This window comes from Lactuca virosa, chromosome 2 (genome assembly GCF_052849685.1).
Source record: "Lactuca virosa cultivar CGN04683 chromosome 2, Lactuca_virosa_CGN04683_v6, whole genome shotgun sequence".
Classification (NCBI taxonomy): Eukaryota; Viridiplantae; Streptophyta; class Magnoliopsida; order Asterales; family Asteraceae; genus Lactuca; species Lactuca virosa.
In genome coordinates this window covers 5,489,608-5,510,071 of record NC_136427.1, presented here as the reverse complement: position 1 = coordinate 5,510,071, position 20,464 = coordinate 5,489,608, and the positions used below count along the sequence as shown (strand labels likewise).

The 20,464-nt window shown below is 34.2% G+C and overlaps 2 protein-coding genes across 6 annotated transcripts; both read right to left on the bottom strand.

Annotated features, from left to right (window-relative positions):
• Positions 1–4,135: 4,135 nt before the first annotated feature.
• On the bottom strand, positions 4,136–8,108 carry LOC145158843 (uncharacterized). 4 transcript variants are annotated; one of them, XM_079077700.1, is made up of 4 exons: positions 7,589–8,108; positions 5,140–5,916; positions 4,963–5,036; positions 4,136–4,310 (listed from the first exon to the last, which is right to left on the bottom strand). In XM_079077700.1, the coding sequence occupies exons 1-3, from the start codon at positions 8,060–8,062 to the stop codon at positions 5,022–5,024; spliced, it is 1,266 nt and encodes a 421-aa protein (XP_078933826.1). In that variant the 5' UTR covers positions 8,063–8,108; the 3' UTR covers positions 4,136–4,310; positions 4,963–5,021. The 4 variants fall into 4 exon arrangements, with proteins under 4 accessions (XP_078933826.1, XP_078933825.1, XP_078933824.1 ...); XM_079077699.1 differs by having other exon boundaries at positions 4,136–4,305; XM_079077698.1 differs by lacking the exon at positions 4,136–4,310 and adding an exon at positions 4,671–4,867.
• On the bottom strand, positions 7,983–19,635 carry LOC145158842 (uncharacterized). Of its 2 annotated transcripts, none has more exons than XM_079077695.1 (7): positions 19,512–19,635; positions 16,160–18,839; positions 15,545–16,084; positions 13,995–14,615; positions 10,446–11,153; positions 8,221–8,997; positions 7,983–8,118 (listed from the first exon to the last, which is right to left on the bottom strand). In XM_079077695.1, exons 2-7 carry the CDS (start codon positions 18,809–18,811, stop codon positions 8,104–8,106), a joined length of 5,313 nt encoding a protein of 1,770 aa, XP_078933821.1. In that variant the 5' UTR covers positions 18,812–18,839; positions 19,512–19,635; the 3' UTR covers positions 7,983–8,103. The 2 variants fall into 2 exon arrangements, with proteins under 2 accessions (XP_078933821.1, XP_078933823.1); XM_079077697.1 differs by having other exon boundaries at positions 8,221–8,994.
• Between the last annotated feature and the right edge of the window lie 829 nt (positions 19,636–20,464).

Below are 20,464 nucleotides of genomic sequence, written 5' to 3'. Positions count from 1 at the left end.
TCAACCAAACAATTTATAGATTCATGTTGATGCCTTAATGCTAAAGTGCTAAAAGAAATACTTAACAGATTCATGTTTAACAGATTTCAACAAATGCACAACATATTCACCTTAACAGATTTAAAAAAAAAAAAAAAAATTGACAAATTCATACTTAACAGATTTCAAAAAAAAATTGTTAAACAACTTTAACAAATGTTCAATTAACCAGATCCCTGTTTAAATCAGTAAATGTTTAAAAAAAAGATTCAATAAATGTTTAACATACACCAATTTTCTTAACAGATACCAAATTTCTTATCACATGGTTAACATATACTGAATTTCTTATTAAATGTTTAACAGATACCAAATTTCTTATCAAATGCTCAGTAACATCAATCCTAAAATCAGTAAATTTCTTAACAGAAGAAGCTGTCAAATGCTATTGTTCAACAAATTTTGGATAAGTTGCTGTTAACAGAAGAAGCTGTCAAAGAGAAGTAAAACCTAACCTTTGCGGATAACTCAATTAGTGTCGACGGGAGGAGCTGAAGTCGGAAGAGGAGCTAATTTGGAGTCGAGAAACTTCGTGAACTGGAATCGTTACTCGAAGGTGATGATAACAGGAGCTTGGAAGGGGACTGCGACGTCGTTGCTCGAAGGTGATGACGAGCCGGAAGCCGGAGCTAAATTCGACGGCATGAGAGAATGTTAATCGGAGTTAAAGTCGAAAGTGAACGAACGAAGAAGATGCGCCAATTTCACTTCTTTCGTTCTCGCTTGTGGTTTGAGTCTAGAGAGAATGTCGATTTTTTTACTGCATCGAATGAGAAATCGGAAGAAACCCTAGAAGCAATTGTTACATTTTGACAATTTTGCCCTTAATTTTTTTTAAAATTATGTTGACTTGCGTTGACCGATTTGGGCGCCTAGACCCGTCTTTGACCGACTTTGACCACGTCGGATTATATAGTCCGATTAGCTATAAACGTCGACGGTAGTGGACCGCCAAGCGCCTAGGCGCCGATTATTCGGCCGCCTAGGCCGATATTTTCAACACTGATATTTGTTCTACAAACCTAGTGAGAATGTGGTCTTTGAAGCACAAAGATGAGTCTTTTGCGAGAGAGAGCTCATATGCAAAGAGGACAATGGGAGCACAACTGACCTTGAAGAGATTCAAGAGTCAACCAATGAAGGAACCTTAGAAGATACTAGCACTCAACCAGAGGAAGAAATTCCAGTTTAGCCAGTTGACAATTCATTAAATCTTCATCGTTCTACTAGAGTTGGTGTGCCACCAATGTTCTATGGTTTTCATATAACGTCAGATGGTGATAAGTTTATCGGTGATCAAACACTAGTAAACTTGGATGAGCCAACTAACTACAAGCAAGCAATGACAGACCCTGAGGCTTTAAAGTGGAAATAGGCAATGAACATGGAGATCAAGTCCATGTATGACAACCAAGTTTGGAATTTTGTTGATTAAGAACCTGGTCGAAAAAACAGTTGGTTGCAAATAGATCTTCAAGAAGAAGACCGACATGGATGGAAATGTGAACACATTCAAGGCACGGCCGGTTGCGAAGGGCTTTATGCAAACCCTAGGGATTGACTATGATGAGACCTTCCCACCAGTGGCCATGATAAAATCTATTAGGATAATGCTCGCCATAGCTGCCTTTCATGATTATGAAATTTGTGAGATGGATGTCAAAACTAATTTCCTTAATGAGAAGTTGGCTGAAGATGTTTACATGAGTCAGCCAGAGGGTTTTGTTGATGCAAAGTTTCCCAATAGAGTGTGTAAGCTTGTATCAATCCATCTATGGATTGAAACAAGCATCTCGCAGTTGAAATCTTTGCTTACATGAGAAAGTCAAAGAGTTTGGTTTCTCTAGAAGTGAGAATGAGTCATGCGTATATGTCAAATCTAGTGGGAGTATAGTAACCTTTCTAGTATTGTATGTTGATGACATACTACTTATAGGAAACAAGATTCCAACCTTGCAAGAAGTGAAATCTTTGCTTGGAAAGTGTTTTGCTATGAAGAATCTAGGAGAGGCATCATATATTCTCGGGATAAGAAATTTGAGAGATATAAAGAAAAGACTAAACGGATTTAGTACATACTTGGACAAGGTACTAAAACGATTTTGATGATATTAGGTCGATTAACATGGCCTAGACAGCTCTGGCGCGCTAAAGATGTTTACATGAGTCAGCCCTGTCTGACGCTCCCTTGCCAGCACTGCCTGACGTTCCTTTTCCAACACTGCCTGGCCCTATCCTTCCAGCCATGCCTAGCGCGCCTTGACAACTATAAGGTCGTGTCGCTACTTAATGGCGTGGCATACGCCCTGACCAATAAGTAGCCGCTTCGCGACCCATCCAAAAACCCAAACTAACTCAACTTAAAGAAGATCAAGAGACAACTCACAAACCAAAAACGGGTGTTACACAAAACTAACAAGTTAACATATGTATTTTGTAAATAATAATAATAATAAAGAGTAAACATAGACAAATTAAAAATAACATTACCTTTTTAATTTATTTTTCGTAAAAGTATTATATTAATCACTTTCGCTTATTTTACCTTTTTAATCCATCAAAACAACCATTTTAACCTCAAAGAGTGAACCAAATCATTTGTTGAAAAAAACGCCAAATGCTCTTCACCCTTTGACACTCCCCGACGACGCTCACCTCTCATGACGCCCATCAATATTCACAATCGTGGAACCTTTCATAATTCCCACAGTCACCGACCTCTTCTTGCGTCACTGTAACCACAGGCACCACCCTCGCCCTCAGCACTGTCTCAAGGCTTCAACCATCGGCATTGAAACTCTCAAAGAGGATTATCAGAGTTATTATTCCGTCACAGGTAAACAATATTCGTATATATTTGCAATTCCTTTGAGAAGTTCAAATTTGGTATCATATTTGGTGTTACCCTATTTGAGGGCACTAGTTGGGTTCTGTGAGGAAGGTGGTCATTTGGGATTGTATAGTTGGCTTAAATTAGTTAGGATTTATAGGGAATCTTAGGGTTTTCTCCTACTGCGTTTGACATCATCTTTGTTGTAGAAAGGCCAAAAAGGAATGCACTCTCCGTGTTCGATGAAATATGTAGTTTGGGATGTATTTTCAAGCCATTTTGAACAATTTTCTGATTTTTAATTCTTTCTTCAGAGTTTACAGGATGCATAATTGGATTTTTAGTGCTGATAAGTTGGGACCTGTTACGGGTATATATAGGTATAAACACTTTTTACTTATGCTACTTAGTAATTAGTTTATAGTTTATACTATCTATTATCATTAATTCTCATCTTATGTATAGATGGAGTTCACCAGGTATGTCTGTTACATTTGGACTTTACTCTACACCACAACTTTTCCAATACAACTTTGCTTTCATGTATAACTGTATTCTTGAGAAGTGTTGTTTACTTGTTTTGATGGTTAGGAATATGATTTTATTTTCATCTGGCTATTAGGATTCTATTTGTAATAGGAACCATATGCTTATAAGAAAAGTGAGTGAATTACATTTTTAACCATATGGTTTAACATCTTTAAGCCACGTACATTGATTGCACATGTTAGTCAATTTATGCAACAAAATAGTTTTTTATACATAATATGCATTATTCAACTATGTTTCATTCTAGGACCAGTTTATGCACCAATGTTTTATTTCTTTTAGACAAATTCTGCAACAATGTTTCACTTTCATTACAAATTTATGCAAATGACATAAAGTATGCAACATTGATCATTACGCAACTTCAAATAAATGACCAAAGGTTTTAAGATTGTGTAGAAATGGAAATATAATGTTTTTTCATCAAATATTTCTAACTAAGCCCGCCACCACATAAAATCAACTTGACAGGTAGCGTCTTTTAATCCAACTATAAACCAGCCACCACATAAAAAATTTCATGTCATCATATGGTACAACAGTATGTCGACAAAAACATGCACAAAGTGACAAATTAAACAATGAATGAAAATATAATGTTTTTTTCATCAAATAATTTCTACATAAGTGGCATTTTCAAAATCTGAGCGTGATTATAAATAATGACAACTCCAATATCAACCTAAATTTGATTATAAAAAAATGTTACACCTCAGATGCATCAAAAATCAGATAATATGCATAAGTGTTCTGTTTCTCAAATAGGTTTAAAATAATCAATGGATGGCTCATAGTCATGGGCATAATTGTAACTTATCTAGGTTTAGTGAACAATTGTTAACTCAAAATCATCATGAGATAGATTCATTGAAGGTGGCGATGGAAACCTGCACTGAACATAAGATATTTGTAACCAAATTTTATTCTTTTTATTTCAGAGATTGAAAAACAAAGCTTTTATATGGGTGACACTGACACACTCAACTTACAAGAGAGAAATGGACTCGCTTCCTCAAGATTTAAGTGCTCATATACAAAACAAACATTAATACACTTGACTTAAAAGAGGAGCCAAAAGTTTATGGGTCTTTTTTCATTGAAGAATTTTATCAAACACCGGGTGTTCATAAAAATTAAGAGCACAGATCTGTTGAATTAAGAGAAGTTTTATGTTATAGCAAATTAGCTTCATACTTTTTTTTCTTTCTTACCCGGTGTGAGCTAAGAAAGTTTCATGTATGATGGATTATCATTCTATGCACCTTCAACCACTGAATTTATTTACTATTTAAAATAGTGGAACATGTACAGACCAATTAATAAAAACTTGTGTAATTATTGCTAAGTTGGTCACAGCTTAATTAAATACAAGAAGTGGACACATCATAGATAAGATTACTTGAAAATAGAAGTTCAATAACCCGAATTGAAAGAGTAGTAAGCAAGCAACTGTGACAAAAAGTCAATTCAATGATCAGATAACTAAGGTGGAGAAACATGTACATGATTAGGAAGAAGGAAATAAGTGTACGATGTAATCTTACCTGTGCTATATAGCTAACTTCAAAACGAACCAAACCGCACGTGTGAATTTGATGTTGCTCTAGAACTCCCATCCCTGTAGGAGATTACAACAAGTTGTAAATTCGAGAGTAAAGTAAACGTTTTGTTCGATCAAACATATTAATCTGTTAATAATAACCAAAGGAGACACCACATACCTCTTGTTGTTTGGTCTTTATAAAAGAGTTTGGGTCTTCCGTTGCATGACACAATCCAAAAGTTGTATCTATTAACTTGAGCTCCGGAGTAGTTGATTGCCCATTTGTGAAAACTGTTATTTTTGGACAATTTTTGATTTCCAAAGCATCTAATATTGGCCATTCAAAAGCCTCCTTCCCCAGGCAAAATCCCTTGAGATTTGGAAGCTTTTGAAGTGTTATGGTTTTTAGACAAGGGAACACAACCTCTGTAGTCAGTCTGGTTTCGGAATCTTCAACTTGCTTCACAATCACATCCATACTCTCGCACTCACTTATTTGTAGCTCTTGGAGCTGCAATAGACTACCAACCATGCAACTACTGAAAACGTGTCCAAGAAGCTTACAACTTACAATTGAGACCTTTGTAAGGTTTGGAAAGTTCAACACTATCCACCGATTGCTCTTCCACATATGTTTTAGTTCATGTAGTCCATCCAGAGTCACCTCTTTCAGCTTCTGAAATACCACAACAGATTGTGTTTCAATATCCACATCTTCATTTGTCCCTTCTGCTACTTCAAATACCTCCTCTATTTTAGATTCATCATAGTTCCCGGTAATAGAAAGCTTTTCAAGATTCTTCAAATTTAGCAACTCCTTGCATGGAAAAATTATGCTGCTTTTCAACAATTTGTCATTCCATTGTGCATCTACTTCAACTAAATTTGAAAAAGACCACAGGAACTGAACTAGCATTATCATATCTGGAGTAGAGCACATAGGAAGTTGAGTCTGCTAAGAAAAATCAAACATAGATAGATCATCACAAACACGACAATTATTAAAGAAAAATACCTTTAATATTACAAACATATTAAAGGATTTCAAGTTCTGTTATTCTTCAATGAGCCAACATGTATTTTCAATCAACAACCTAGTTTATGACACTGCTTACATTATATTTTGTGAAGATGAGCATCATGAAGAAAATTTCTGCATTATATATTGCATTTGCTCAAATAATTTAGATTGCTATCGATGATTGTCGAGTCTTTTTAGATAAAAGTAAAAATTATAGTTTGTGGGTGAGTGGGTGGGGGGGATAAAATAAAAAGTAAAAGTTAAGTGTTTTGGCTACTTCAAAAAGGGTAATTTTTCATGTACTGGATATTTACATCCAATTTTTTTAGGAAAAATGATAATTATGTTATTGTATTTTTTATTGCATTGTCAAATACAACAAATGATATACTTACACTTTTACAATCATCTTAGTTATACTATTTTCGTCAATTTTAGGAAATAAAAGCTAAAAAAAATGTTTAGCTTGTAAAAGATGAGAGAGAAAAGAAGAACTTGATTAAGTAACAACTAACATCACAATATTTATAAAATATGTTAGATAATTGAATTAAATTGGATTAAACGATATAAATGATTTAATTACAAAATATACTTCCATACAAAAATCTATTTGTTAATAGATATGAGTGAAAATTTGTAAAATAAGGCAATGCTTTAATTTCCATCTATTTTGTGTTTTCTTTTCTTAACCGAATGCAGATGTTAGTTCTAAGTTCCTAATTAATGATTTATGACAAGTACCAAACGATCACATTCTATGAAATTTACAAATGATTTGAATAAGAATGAACTTGCCAAGTATCATTTGTAATACACACGAAAATAATTTTTTATGTTCATAGATTTGATATAAATTCCTAAGTCTTGTGTTTTTAAGGAACGTAACTATTATATGAATTTAGAAGCCCTTTTTCTTAGGTGCTTATTTTGTTATTCCTTTAATTGAATACTTGCCCAAACTCAGAGCCACTAGTTAGATTGTTTGTTTTTCTACAAAGCGATCAATTTTTTTGTCAAATTAAAATACGTTTTAGCGAAAACTGCAAATTTGGTCCCTGTATTTGTTGATTTTTGTGGTTACAATAGGGACAGTGTAAAGAAGAAGGGGTTGTTGATCTGATTCTGATCAAACGGAAACTAGTATAGTATATGTTCAAAAATCTTTAGACATGGAAAAAACCACCCTCAATGAATGCGTCAATTGGGCCTTTTGTCTTTACTTCATCTAACTTGATTAAAATATTAAATTGCTAACTTATGAATTAGTGAATATAACATCTTTTATAACATCTTTTATAACATAAGAGACCACTTAATATCTTAGGAATGAAATATTAACTTATAATAAAAAAAATTGCATATTTTCGTAACTTTTTATAGATACAAAAGATGGGAAGTGGTTGTATATGTATCTTCATTTGGTTTTGTTTTGTGTTTCTTCCGGAATACACATATGAACCAACCTGGAAAAACCCTCCATAGTGTAAGCAAATACTATGTTTTGCATATGAACCATCTAAATTTGTAAGCAAATAGTATGTTGAACATCATAAAACGACATCCTGATCACCTGGTTAAATGATGAAGTGAAGTAACAACATACCTCATGTGTAGCATTGGTCAAATGGAAGTTGAGGCCATATTGATCAAGACTATGCTTGCCTAATCCTGTATGTATGTAGTTGAGCTTCGGAGTCATGGAGTGACCAGATGTGAAAATCATCATTTGTGGGCAGCCATCCATCTCAACCTTTTCCAATGCTTTCCACCTGAACTCATTCTTCCCCAAGAAGAAACCCTTGAGATCTGGTAAATCTACAAGTGTAAGGGACTTGAGACGAGGGAAGACTATTATAGATTTAGATGTTTCTGTGTGCTCTCCCTCTTCCTTCACAATCACTTTCATTGCCTTGCATTGTTTTACAGTCAGTTCTTTGAGTTGCTTGAGGCTTTCAAGTGTGGAACTTGTGAATATATATTCCAAAACTTCACATCTTTCTATTTTCAATATCGTTAGGTTGGGCAATTGAAGCAGAGTCATATTTTCAATATCGTTAGGTTGGGCAACTGAACTCATTCAAAATGAGCCAAACTGCACGTGTGAATTCAAATGTTCCTCTAGAACTGCCATCCCTGTAGGAGATTACAAGAAAGTGGTAAATTGGAGAGTAATGTAAAGTTTTTGTTGGAGAAAACATTAATCTGTTAATAATAACCAAAGGAGACACCACATACCTCTTGTTGATAGGTCTTTATAAAAGAGTTAGGGTCTTCTGTTACATGACACAATCCAAAAGTTGTATCTATTAATTTTAGCTTTGGAGTAGTTGATTGCCCATTTGTGAAAACTGTTATTTTTGGACAATATTTGATTTCCAAAGTATCTAATGATGGCCATTCAAAAGCCTCCTTCCCCAGGCAAAATCCCATGAGATTTGGAACGTTGTGAAGTGTTATGGATTTCAGACAAGGGAACACAACCTCAGTAGTCGGTCTGGTTTCAGAATCTTCAACTTGCTTCACAATCACATCCATATTCTTGCAGTTACTTATTTGTAGCTCTTGGAGCTGCAATAGACTGCCAACCATGCAACTAGTGAAAACGTGCCCAAGAAGTGGACAGTAAATAATTGAGACCTTTGTAAGGTTTGGAAAGTTCAACACTATCCACCGATTGCTCTTCCACATATGCTTCAGATTATTTATTCCACCCAAAGTCACCTCTTTCAGCTTCTCAAATACTACAACAGATTGTGTTTCAATATCCACATCTTCATTTGTCCCTTCTGCTACTTCAAATACCTCCTCTGTTACAGACTGATAGGCATTGGTAATAGAAAGCTTTTCAAGATTCTTCAAATTAAGCAACTCCTTGCATGGAAAAATTATGTGGCTTTTCAACAATTTGTCACCATACCCATGTGCATCTACTTCAACTAAATTTGAAAAAGACCACGGGAACTGAACTAGCTTTATCAAATCTGGAGTAGAGCACATAGGGTGTTGAGTCTGCTAAGAAAAATCAAACATAGATAGATCATCACAAACACGACAATTATTAAAGAAAAATACCTTTAATATTACAAACATATTAAAGGATTGCAAGTTCTGTTATTCTTCAATGAGCCAACATGTATTTCCAATCAACAACCTAGTTTATGACACTGCTTACATTATTTTTTGTGAAGATGAGCACTGTGAAGAAAATTTCTGATTTATATATTGCATTTGTTCAAATAATTTAGATTGTTATCGATTAAAAGTAAAAATTATAGTTTGTGTGTGTGTGTGTGTGTGGGGGGGGGGGGGGGAGTGGGGATAAAATAAAAAGTAAAAGTTAAGTGTTTGGCTACTTCAAAAAGGGTAATTTTTCATGTACTGAATATTTACATCCAATTTTTTAAGGAAAAAAGATAATTATGTTATCGTATTTTTTATTGCATTGTCAAATACAACAAATGATATATGGATAATATATTTATACTTTTACAATCATCTCAGCTATACTATTTTCATCAATTTTAGGTAATAAACGCTTCATAAATGTTTCGCTTGTAAAAGATGAGAAAGAAAAGAACAACTTGATTAAGTAACAACTAACATCACAATATTTATAAAATATGTTAGATGATGGGATTAAATTGGATAAAAACAATATAAATGATATATTAATTCATCTAACAGCTTGACTTAAAAAATACGTGGCTTAACTTATGAATGAGTGAATATAACATCTTTCGTAACATAAGAGACAACTTAATATCTTATGAATGAAATATTAATTTATAATAAAAAATAAGATTGCATATTTTCAGAGCTTTTCATGGATATAAAAAAGGGAAGTGGTTATATTTGTATTTTCATTTGGTTTTGTTTTATGTTTCCTTCTGGAATACAAATATGAACCTGCCACCTAATTTTTGTAAGCAAATAATATGTTGAACATCATAAAACGACATCCTGATCACCTGGTTAAATGATGAAGTAAGGTAACAACATACCTCATGTGTAGCATTGGTCAAACGGAAGTTGTGGCCATATTGATCAAAACTAGTATTGTATATGTTCAGAAATGTTGGACATGGAAAAAACCACCCACAGTGAATGCGTCAATTGGGCCTTTAATTGTCTTTAGTTCATCTAACTTGATTTAGATATTAAATTGCTAACTTATGAATTAGTGAATATAACATCTTTCATAACATAAGAGATAACATAATATCTTAGGAATGAAATATTAATTTATAATAAAAAATAAGATTGCATATTTTCATAACTTTTTATGGATATAAAAAAGGGAAGTGGTTATATATGTATTTTCATTTGGTTTTGTTTTATGTTTCCTTCTGGAATACAAATATGAACCTGCCACCTAATTTTTGTAAGCAAATAATATGTTGAACATCATAAAACGACATCCTGATCACCTGGTTAAATGATGAAGTGAAGTAACAACATACCTCATGTGTAGCATTGGTCAAATGGAAGTTGAGGCCATATTGATCAAGACTATGCTTGCCTAATCCTGTATGTATGTAGTTGAGCTTCGGAGCCTTGGAGTGACCAGATGTGAAATTCATCATTTGTGGGCACCCATAAATCTTAACCTTTTCCAATGCTTTCCACCTGAACTCATTCTTCCCCAAGAAGAAACCCTTGAGATCTGGTAAATCTGCAAGTGCAAGGGACTTGAGACGAGGGAAGACTATTATAGATTTAGATATTTCTCTGTGCTCTGCGTCTTCCTTCACAATCACTTTCACTGCCTTGCATTCTTCTACTGTCAATTCTTTGAGTTGCTTGAGGCTTTCAAGTGTGGAACTTGTGAAAATATATTCCAAAACTTCACAGTTATGTATATACAATATTGTTAGGTTGGGCAATTGAAGCAGAGTCATATTTGCCGACCTTGGGATGGTGATTGCAGTACAAGTATCATCACTTCCATCACCAACATTCGTAGTACTATCAACACTATCTTTGTTTATTTCTTTACTTTCAAATATCTCCACCATTGACTTACATTCTACTATTATCAGCTCTTCAAGCTTATGCAGTTGTCCCACTACATTGGATGGAAACACTCTTGATAGGGCAGGGCAATTTCTTATCTCAATCTTTTTGGAGTATTGGCATAAGAACCAAGAAGCAACACCGACTTGAGAACACTACAACAACACATGAAAAATCAATGGAGCTGATTGAATTAACAAAGCTTAGCTGTTTGCTATGTACATGCACAAGTGCTTCCCAAAACTAAGGTAGTTCAGTAACGTCGACAATGTAAGTTGAACTACAAAAGGGCAATATACAGAAAAATCACAATATCTCGGCCATTTTTTTTGCAGTTTAACAATTCCATTTCAGTTTTATCTCATCAAACCTACCCAAGTTTGAAATTTCTTTCTATATCGACAAATTTGACCTACTATAGCAGGTTAAAGTGGGTCATAATTGAAAAGGTTGTCAAAGTTTAGTCCACTTAATTTCACTAAAGCCACTCAACTTTGACAAAATTTTCTATTGTGACCACTTTAACCTGCTATAGTAGGTCAAAGTGGTCAGCATAGAATATTTCTCCAAACTTGGGTGGATTTCATAAGGCAAGATGAAGTAGAGTGCCATGATTTATGAAGAGAAAATAAATGGCATTAGACTTTTCACAAATTCCAGGTCACCACTGGTGTGACACCTCAGCAGAAACTTTTATGAGGTTCTGGTGGTGACAGACAGAATCAACGACATGAAGAGAGTGGAAGGATCATAAGAAGCATACTTCTGAAAGACACAGAATCAGCATAAGGATAGAAGACCACCTAGGCCAAAAAATCTGGGCCTACATGTGAAAGATTCAAATGGTTTACAAGACAAAGTTCATGTTGGATTTTATGGTGAAAAAATGAATTAAGAGAAATCAGATCATGGTGTTTGGACACTCCATTAAGGAAGAAGGTTTGTCAAATGACCAAAATACCCTTGTTATATATAACCAAATAACTAAAAACAAGAAATCAGTTGTATGCTATGCTTTATATTGTTGGCAAGAGAGAACAAGTAGATGGTGGATGAAAGAAAAGGTACACTAAATCAATCATAAAAGTGACCTTATACCGGCTTATATGAGATTATGAACAGCTAGAAAAAAGGAAATAGAAACAAGAAAAAACAAAACTGCCAAGGTGCTAATTAACACAACTAATTAGCATTTATTCAAATTAAAACTCGAAACTGAAGAGACTTTGAAGTACTTTGATTAGTAATTAATCAACATATATATTTCACACATGTCTGCAGGAACACGTGTATAAACACATAAAAGCATAATATAAACCATAAAATATGCAAAATTTTGTAACTATGAACTTTACTTGTCTGTATTGAAGAAGGGCTAAATGCAAGAAATAGCAACGCATTTCCAATTATTCGTTTATTATAGAAGACCACCTAGGCCACAAAATCTGGGCCTATTTTTGAAGGATTCAAATGGTTTAAAAGACAAAGTTCATGATGGATTTTATGGTGAAAAAATGAATTAAGAGAAATCAGATCGTGGGGTATGCTATGCTTTATATTGTTGGCAAGAGAGAACAAGTAGATGGTGGATGAAAGAAAAGGTATACTAAATCAATCATAAAAGTGGCCTTATATAGGCTTATAGGAGATTATGAACAGCTGGAAAAAAAAGGAAATAGAAACAAGAAAAAACAAAACTGCCAGGGTGCTAATTAACACAACTAATTAGCATTTATTCAAATTAAAACTTGAAAATGAACAGACTTTGAAGTACTTTTATTAGCAATTAATCAACATATATATATATATATATATATATATATATATATATATATATCCACGTGTCCTACTTTCATTCTTTCTATTACAGCAACAGAAATCCATTGTATTTAGATGACACTGCTATAATTGGGTGGGTTTCTTAAACTACAATGCTTTAATAGGAAAAAGAGAAAGTATGATGCTCTGATAAGCAAATCGATGAAAGTAAATTGCTATTTCTAGCATTTTAGCCTTTAATAAATGACCCAAGACCAGCATATAGGTACTTTCAAAATCCACCCATTTATAGCATTCTACTTTCAACTTTTCTTATCAAGCCATTGTAGCCATGTGTAATTGGGTATATTTTTCAAAGTATGATGCTATAACTGGAAGAAATGAAAGTATGATGCTATAATAAGAAAATAAAGGAAAATATGTTGAACAGAAAAAAATGACTAAAATATAATGGTTTTCTGTATATGGCCCCATTCAAAATTAGTATAGTGCCATGATTTATGAAGAAAAAACAAATATCATTGGACTAGATAACCCATTACCCCCTCAATGTGAGAAAATGAAAACATAATTGTACTTCTAAATTTATTTATTATTAGGAAATGAGTTTGCAATCAATATGCTTATATTTCCGTACCTGCATTGATTACATGCCATCTTCATGTTTTAAATAATTTTACTAACATGAACGGTTAAATTATTATACATGCATCATCTTCTTCATGTTAATTTATTATACATCTATAAATTTTCATTAATTGTATTTTTATAAAATCTATCTTAATTCTAATATGCTAAATAGATCGAAAGCATTTTTAGAACAAAGATTTTTTTCAAGGGAGTCCTTTTCAGTAAAAAGTTGGCTAATTATACTTGATAAATTAAGATCTAGAGATATTTCCAAAATTGACAACATTGACATTTGACTCTATGATAGTTCAATGTCTTAAAGTTAATATTTTGACTAGCACACTTTTCTGGTACAAAAGAAATTGTAAACAGGAGCCTATTGTCTCATATTGTATTTATATATTTTCAGTTGGCACATTAGATACAGCTACATAAAGTTTCATATTGTTTTGTCTTTCCAGCTTCAGAAGAATTAGCTTATTGAGTTATATAAAGCAGCTAATGGAGAAGAAAATATTAAAAATAAATAAATAAATAAAACAAATAACTGAATGTGTAAAGGATCCACTAGTTAAGAGAAATGATACCTTGAACTGATCATGGATGGAAGTAGTTGTGATCGTAGTACCGCCATCGATGCTCTTTAGGCTTGGCAGAGAATAAAGCTTGAGAAGATCAAGAAGATGGAAGGAGGAGATGGTGTTTGTGTGAGTAGAAGATATTATTTCTTCATTTTCATCATTAATATCTCTATTTGAAACAACTTCTTCAATACCATCACAAAACCATATAGCGACATCCTTTAAGTTGGGAAGAAGTTTGCCCATGACAGGTGAAAATAAGTACTTTATGCTTTTGCAGTAACCCATGGATATGTCGGTGAGGTTGTGGAATGAGTAGGATTGTGATGGGTTTTGAGGAATTACAAGTTTCTTCCAATTGCACTTCCACACATCACTCATCCTCATCATATCAAATAACATCAATTCCTTGAGGTTGGGAAGTAGTAGTAGTGGTTGATGATTATGCAGAGTTGTTGTGAAATCTGTGTTGCTGCTACTGGAACTCTCTATCTCAAACACCACTTCAACATCCTTACAGCCCCTTACATCAAGTGTTTGAAGGTGATTAACGTGAAAAGGTTTGGGATGAATTGAGGATTCAACGTCAGGAATATTACCATCCACCTCTGAAATGATCTCATTAATCTGCAGATATCTCAACAACAAATATAATTAGAAATAAATATGTAAAATACACACACTTACACAATGATATTTTTCACACTAAATTACTAAATTGGTCCCTGTGTTTATCTGTTTTTTTTTGGGTTTAGGTCCATTAAATTGTTTACGAATTTTGGTCCCCATTAACTTGATTAAAAATATGTTAATAATAATATGAAGGTTGAAACAGATCCACACTTAGCAATGCAGAAAATATAGCCTACTTTTCTGTTCTTAAAAGCGTAGTAGTGATATAGATAATTTGTCCATGTTTTTAAATTCCGAGTTTTAACTTTGTTTTTATCACAAGTTGAAGTGTAAAGATTTATAAATAATTTGACAGGATACATATCTTCACGCAGGTTAATAATCTTATTGCACTTTAAAGTGTGAACATGCTAGACCACCACTCATGTTCACATATTCAAGGAGGGGCAAGAAGGGAAATAAACCAATTCTTACTTATTCACAAAGAGGCAAGAAATGATTTAAACCATGAGTAAGCAATTGTGGGCAGCAAGGGTAAATAATTAAATTAACTATTTCAGTTATGCCTTTATATTGTAAGAGATCAGTTAGGAGAGACCATCTTATCAGTTATTTTAGAGATTACTCTCTTTGGGAGATCCTGGCTTCTCAAACTGCCAGATTTCTATCACATGTATGTAAAATTGATCATTGGATCATCAATTTCCTGTGTGAGATCTATAATTTCTTGTATTTCTCTTTTCCATCCTTGTGTGATTGAAATTCAAGAGTGAGAATGTAGCAGAACACATCCAAAGAATTGCATAGAATTGATTGATTTGTTATAGTGTGATATGTTATATACGTGTATGTATGTATAGAGACACATATACATAAGTTGTAAACATCAAAATAGAAATTGAAAGCTCAATGACATCACATACCTCCTTTCTTTTTTGAACCAATTCAATGTTACTCCCGGTTTCTTCCCAAGGTCTCGTACCATCTATACTCACATTCATAAGTGTTCTCACATCAGAATTGGTGACGGTCGGCGTGAATACGTTTACAAACCTCTCACACTCTTCTATTCTTATGCTTTCAACAGCTTGAAAGGTACGGATGAGGATATCAGAGCTACTTTCACCTTTCATCCTCCACAACTCTCTTAGCTTCCCCAAACCATATACATAAATCCGTCTCAAGTTGCTACTGTACTCTTCAAACTCACCAACACAACTCATGTCGATGTTAAATAACAATTCAATGCTTCCACAATTAGAAACATGAAGCTCTTCCAAACGACCCAGCAAAGACATGGGATTGGTTGGAAACAGATTCACAAGATTATCACATTTATCCACTTGGATCTGTCTCAACACACAGGCATCAACGTCTTTGCTACTTATAACTTGATAAGGCCATATCTCTTTCAGCTTATCCATCCTCCAAATCCTCAATTTCTCCAACTTAGGAATCAGCACCTGCACAACAATTAAGACTTGTTGATTACAAGTCAATCTATGAAACTGTCAACATAAATCCTAATATAGAGGTACCTGTTTGTTAAATAATGGTTGAATTGCAGAGCCATTACTGGACATAGAAGATGTTGCAGATGTTTTCTCAGGATAAATGCTACTGAAATTAGGAAGGCCATCAAGTTCCAACTCCACCAGCTGTGGTAGCTCAATTACATTAGCAGTGTTGCAAAGACCTATCAACTTTGGTAGCCTATCCAATCTTAGAAACTTTAGCCCCTGAAACTTGATTACCCCATCTCCACTATTCTCACTACGTGCAAGTACTTCCAGAACAGGGCACTGTGAAACTGTGAGGCGTTCAAGGTTCATCAAACCATTTGCAATAGGGACTGTGAAGAGGAATCTCAAGTTTGCACACTTGAAGACATCAAGGACTCTTAGATTATTAAACAACTGTTGATGAAAATCATTCATACCATCCACTTCTAGATAAAGCACCTCTGTTTTCACAAACAACTCATTCAATCTAGATTCCAATAGCTCATCTTTGTTAGTGACCAACTTCAACGTGTTTTCAAATGAGTGATTGTATCCTAAACTACGTCCCATGGAGATCCTGAACCTTTCAAGTTTCGTAAACAACACATTCTCGGGCTTACCACTGTTCCCAAAGAACTCGATTTCTAGTGCAGAAAGGTGCTTTGAAAGTTCTGCTAATTCAGCACAATTGCTGTTTGTGAACCTAATTGCCTTTTCATCAGCTACTCTCATATAAAGCTCTTCAAGATTGACCAAATCTTTCAAAACACCATCATCAATACAAAGATTGACACAGCCCGTCAAATCCAGTAGCTTTAGCTTCTTCAACTTTCCGATTGTGGATGGTAACTTTCTGATGCCACAATGAGCAAAACTGAGCACTTCCAGATTCGAGAGTTCTCCAATAACAGAGAAATCAAACATCAATAAGCATTTATGGAGAATGAGTGTTCGTAGTTTGGTGGAGCATTCAAGTGATCTGGGAAGCAACGGATACTGCATTTTTTCATATGCTACAACTACAAGATTTTCCATTTTTTCATAAAAACCTTCAGGAAACTTAAGTGACTTATCTCCATCCATAAGTCTCAAAAGTGATAGGTTTGGGTACTTAGAGTCACCAGGAAACTCAGACATACCTGTGCAAGTAATAGAGATTCTGTTGCAAGACTCTTTCACTTCAGCTCTACTCCACTTTGAAATATCACCATGGTTGATTATCCATGGATGATGACCTTTAGAAACTCTTTTTATGACAAAAGCAAGCACAAGATCATGCATTTTGACACACCCAATGTAATCGCTATCCATCAACAAATTTGCATTTCTAAGATTCTGTACACACGTTTTTGTCCTGTCTCTAGCCTCTCCCAAAGTGGATACTTCACTTAATAACTGTAGGCCCCATGCATATCTTGTGAGTTCCTCGATTGGAATATTAAAGTCATCAGGAAACAAGCCACACAGAAGAAAAATCACCTTTTCCTCCTCTGTTTTTATATAATTATAGCTTATCTTAATAACTTCTTTCACATTCTCATCAAGATTCTTCTTCTTCAACCGTTGAAAAGTATCTCTCCATACAAAAACTTCTTGAAATTGAAGGGTTTTGGCGATGAGTTTAATGGCAAGGGGCAAAAAACCACATCTTCTCACAATTTCACTTCCTATTTGATTGAGCTCCATATCATGTTGTTTTGAAACTCCTGTGATTTGCCAAAAGAAATTTTGTGCTTCAGGCTCCTCCATCACATCCACTCGAACTAGTGTCGACTCCGAATTAGCTTCTACTGCAATTTGTTTGCAAATACTTTCATTCCGCGATGTCAACAACAACTTGAAGCTGTTGGGCAAAGGACTCAGTCCAATATCTTTGAGGTCAATCGTCTCCCATACATCATCCAATATCACTAAAACCTTTCTTTTACCTTCTGGAAGGTTCCCAAATGTTATACGAAGACGATCTGCCCTTGCTGCTACACTCGTTTCAGTTAGAGATGCGCCCATGTATTCTGCTACATCTTGCTGAATAGAAAGCATGTTAGTCTTTTGCCCAATGACCACCTTCACAATCCAGTCAAAAATTTTCTTATCTTCTGCAGTCTTCTTCAGTTCTTCCATCATAGTGGTTTTCCCCACACCACCCATTCCACATAAGGCTATCACTTTGTTCGTGTCGTCTTGTTGAAGGGACTTAAAGGCATCCTTAAAAGACTTCTCTCTGGATTTGAAGTGATTTTGGGATTCACCATCTGATGGTGCAGAACCGGATGCGATTTTTGAGTTCACTTTCCCAAGAGGTTTTTGAGCATTTGTCCAAATAATCTTACTATTTTCATCAATAAGACTTTCCATCTCCTCCGTAGTCTTGAATGCCTTCTTTCCAACTCGATACCTCATTTTCAAGTTACAACATCCGCTCCCAATACTTGGAATGCTTTGAGCTTTTTCTTTAGTCTTTTCAACTTCTTCCAACCACCCCGTTACATGAGTAGGTATCTCCAGATTACTTCTATTGTTTGTTTCCATGTGTTTTTTGACATCACGGCTTGTATCATCCAGTAGCTTTATTTTAGTATTCATGTTCCTAACATGTTTCGTGGATGAAAAGAGATATCCCAGTTGTTTCTTGACAGGAGCAATTAAAGATTCAACAATAGGACTAATGATTGCAGATACAAGCTCCATCTTTCAATATTCTAGCTTTTACAGAGACCTGTAACAGATAAAAAACGCAATGAAATTGTTAAAACTTATTACTTATTAACTTGCTTAGCTATCTTTTTTCAATTATCATATACAATCCATAGATAATTAGTGTTATAAAAAGTTTCCTTCAGGATTTAGGACACATGACACGTTTGGCTAGAAAAGAATTGGTAGTTAGTAAATAATGTGTATGTAAATTCATAGTTAATTTTGCTGTTTGTCTTCCCTTGTCAACTTAACCTTGGTTTTCTTTAAAATGATTGGGGAATAGATTGTTAATTTCAACATCTTCATCATCGTGTAAAATTGTGAGAGATGAGGAACAAAATACCGTGCCTTTTAATTAGGGATTTATTAGTTGTAAACAGAGTCCTACAGTGATACAGTTAGGGGATTTATTAGGGCTAGAACTGATCTCTACGTGGAAGCATCTGTCCTAAGAAAACCATTCCTCCAAAACATTGTTCAATAATCAAAACAGGGAAATGAGGAGGCACTGTCATTCATTTAAACATTCACTTGATTTTATATGTGGAGCATACACGAACAATCCACAACAAGTAACAAAGCAAAACATTTTTTTTCAGATAATTTCGTCAAGGATCGATAGATTGAAAACAAAAAACAACTAAGAAAAATTATTCATAAACAAAGAGAAAAACTTTCAACAAAAACATACCTCTTCTACTATATGCGCCTGTGCTAATGCTTGCTGTTTTTGCTGCTTTGTAAAGTGCGTATGTGTACAACTGGTTGGAATTGTGAAGAAGGCCAATATATTGAAGTATGAACAAGCCTCAATTATTGCTGTTGACCTGCAAATACCATGGTATTGGATGGATGGAAATAATGCAGTCAACAGTCATAATCTAGGTACTAAGAGCATTGCCTAACATACTACAGAGTATAGCACAAGTAATACACTAACAGTCAAAGGTCCCACCGGTTTCTATTGAAGCACGATACAATGTCGGATCCCTACCCCACCTTAATATGTGATATTTCATTTGCACCACATATATATCACCCTAATTTTGGGCATCCTTTGCAGAAAAGAAAAAGAGAATTTGTAAAAAAATTCAAAATAAATGTATTTATTGGGATGATTATTAGTTGGTCTAATATTTGAAAAAGCTTATGTAATAATTTAATTTAACAACTAAAACCTGTGTTTTAAAAAACCATATCATATTAAATTAAATGGTTTAAAATAATGAGAAAAAATAGTTCAAACTTTTAATAACAAAACGTCCTAACAAAAAATCTTGGACACTCATAGTATTAGATTGAAGTGCTTGAATATATGACTCTAACCGGTACCACTTATCAAAATTAGACTGAGTATGCAATATGTCCACGTGATTGCAAACTTCTTTAGTTGTTTCATATTTTACCAATGCAGTCAAAGTAAATTTGATCACAATTTTTTTTATCTAACTGCAAAGAGTTGTCCTTTTCCGTTTGAGCCAAATTAATGATAACAAAAATAATCAAATATCAATAGCAAATACGTTCGAATGACCTTTAACATTTGAACGCACAAATTTACATAAATTTAATCTGTGACCTCACTATCAGAAACCACCATCTACAAAAATCATGAAGCCTAATGAAAAATGAAAAACAAATAGG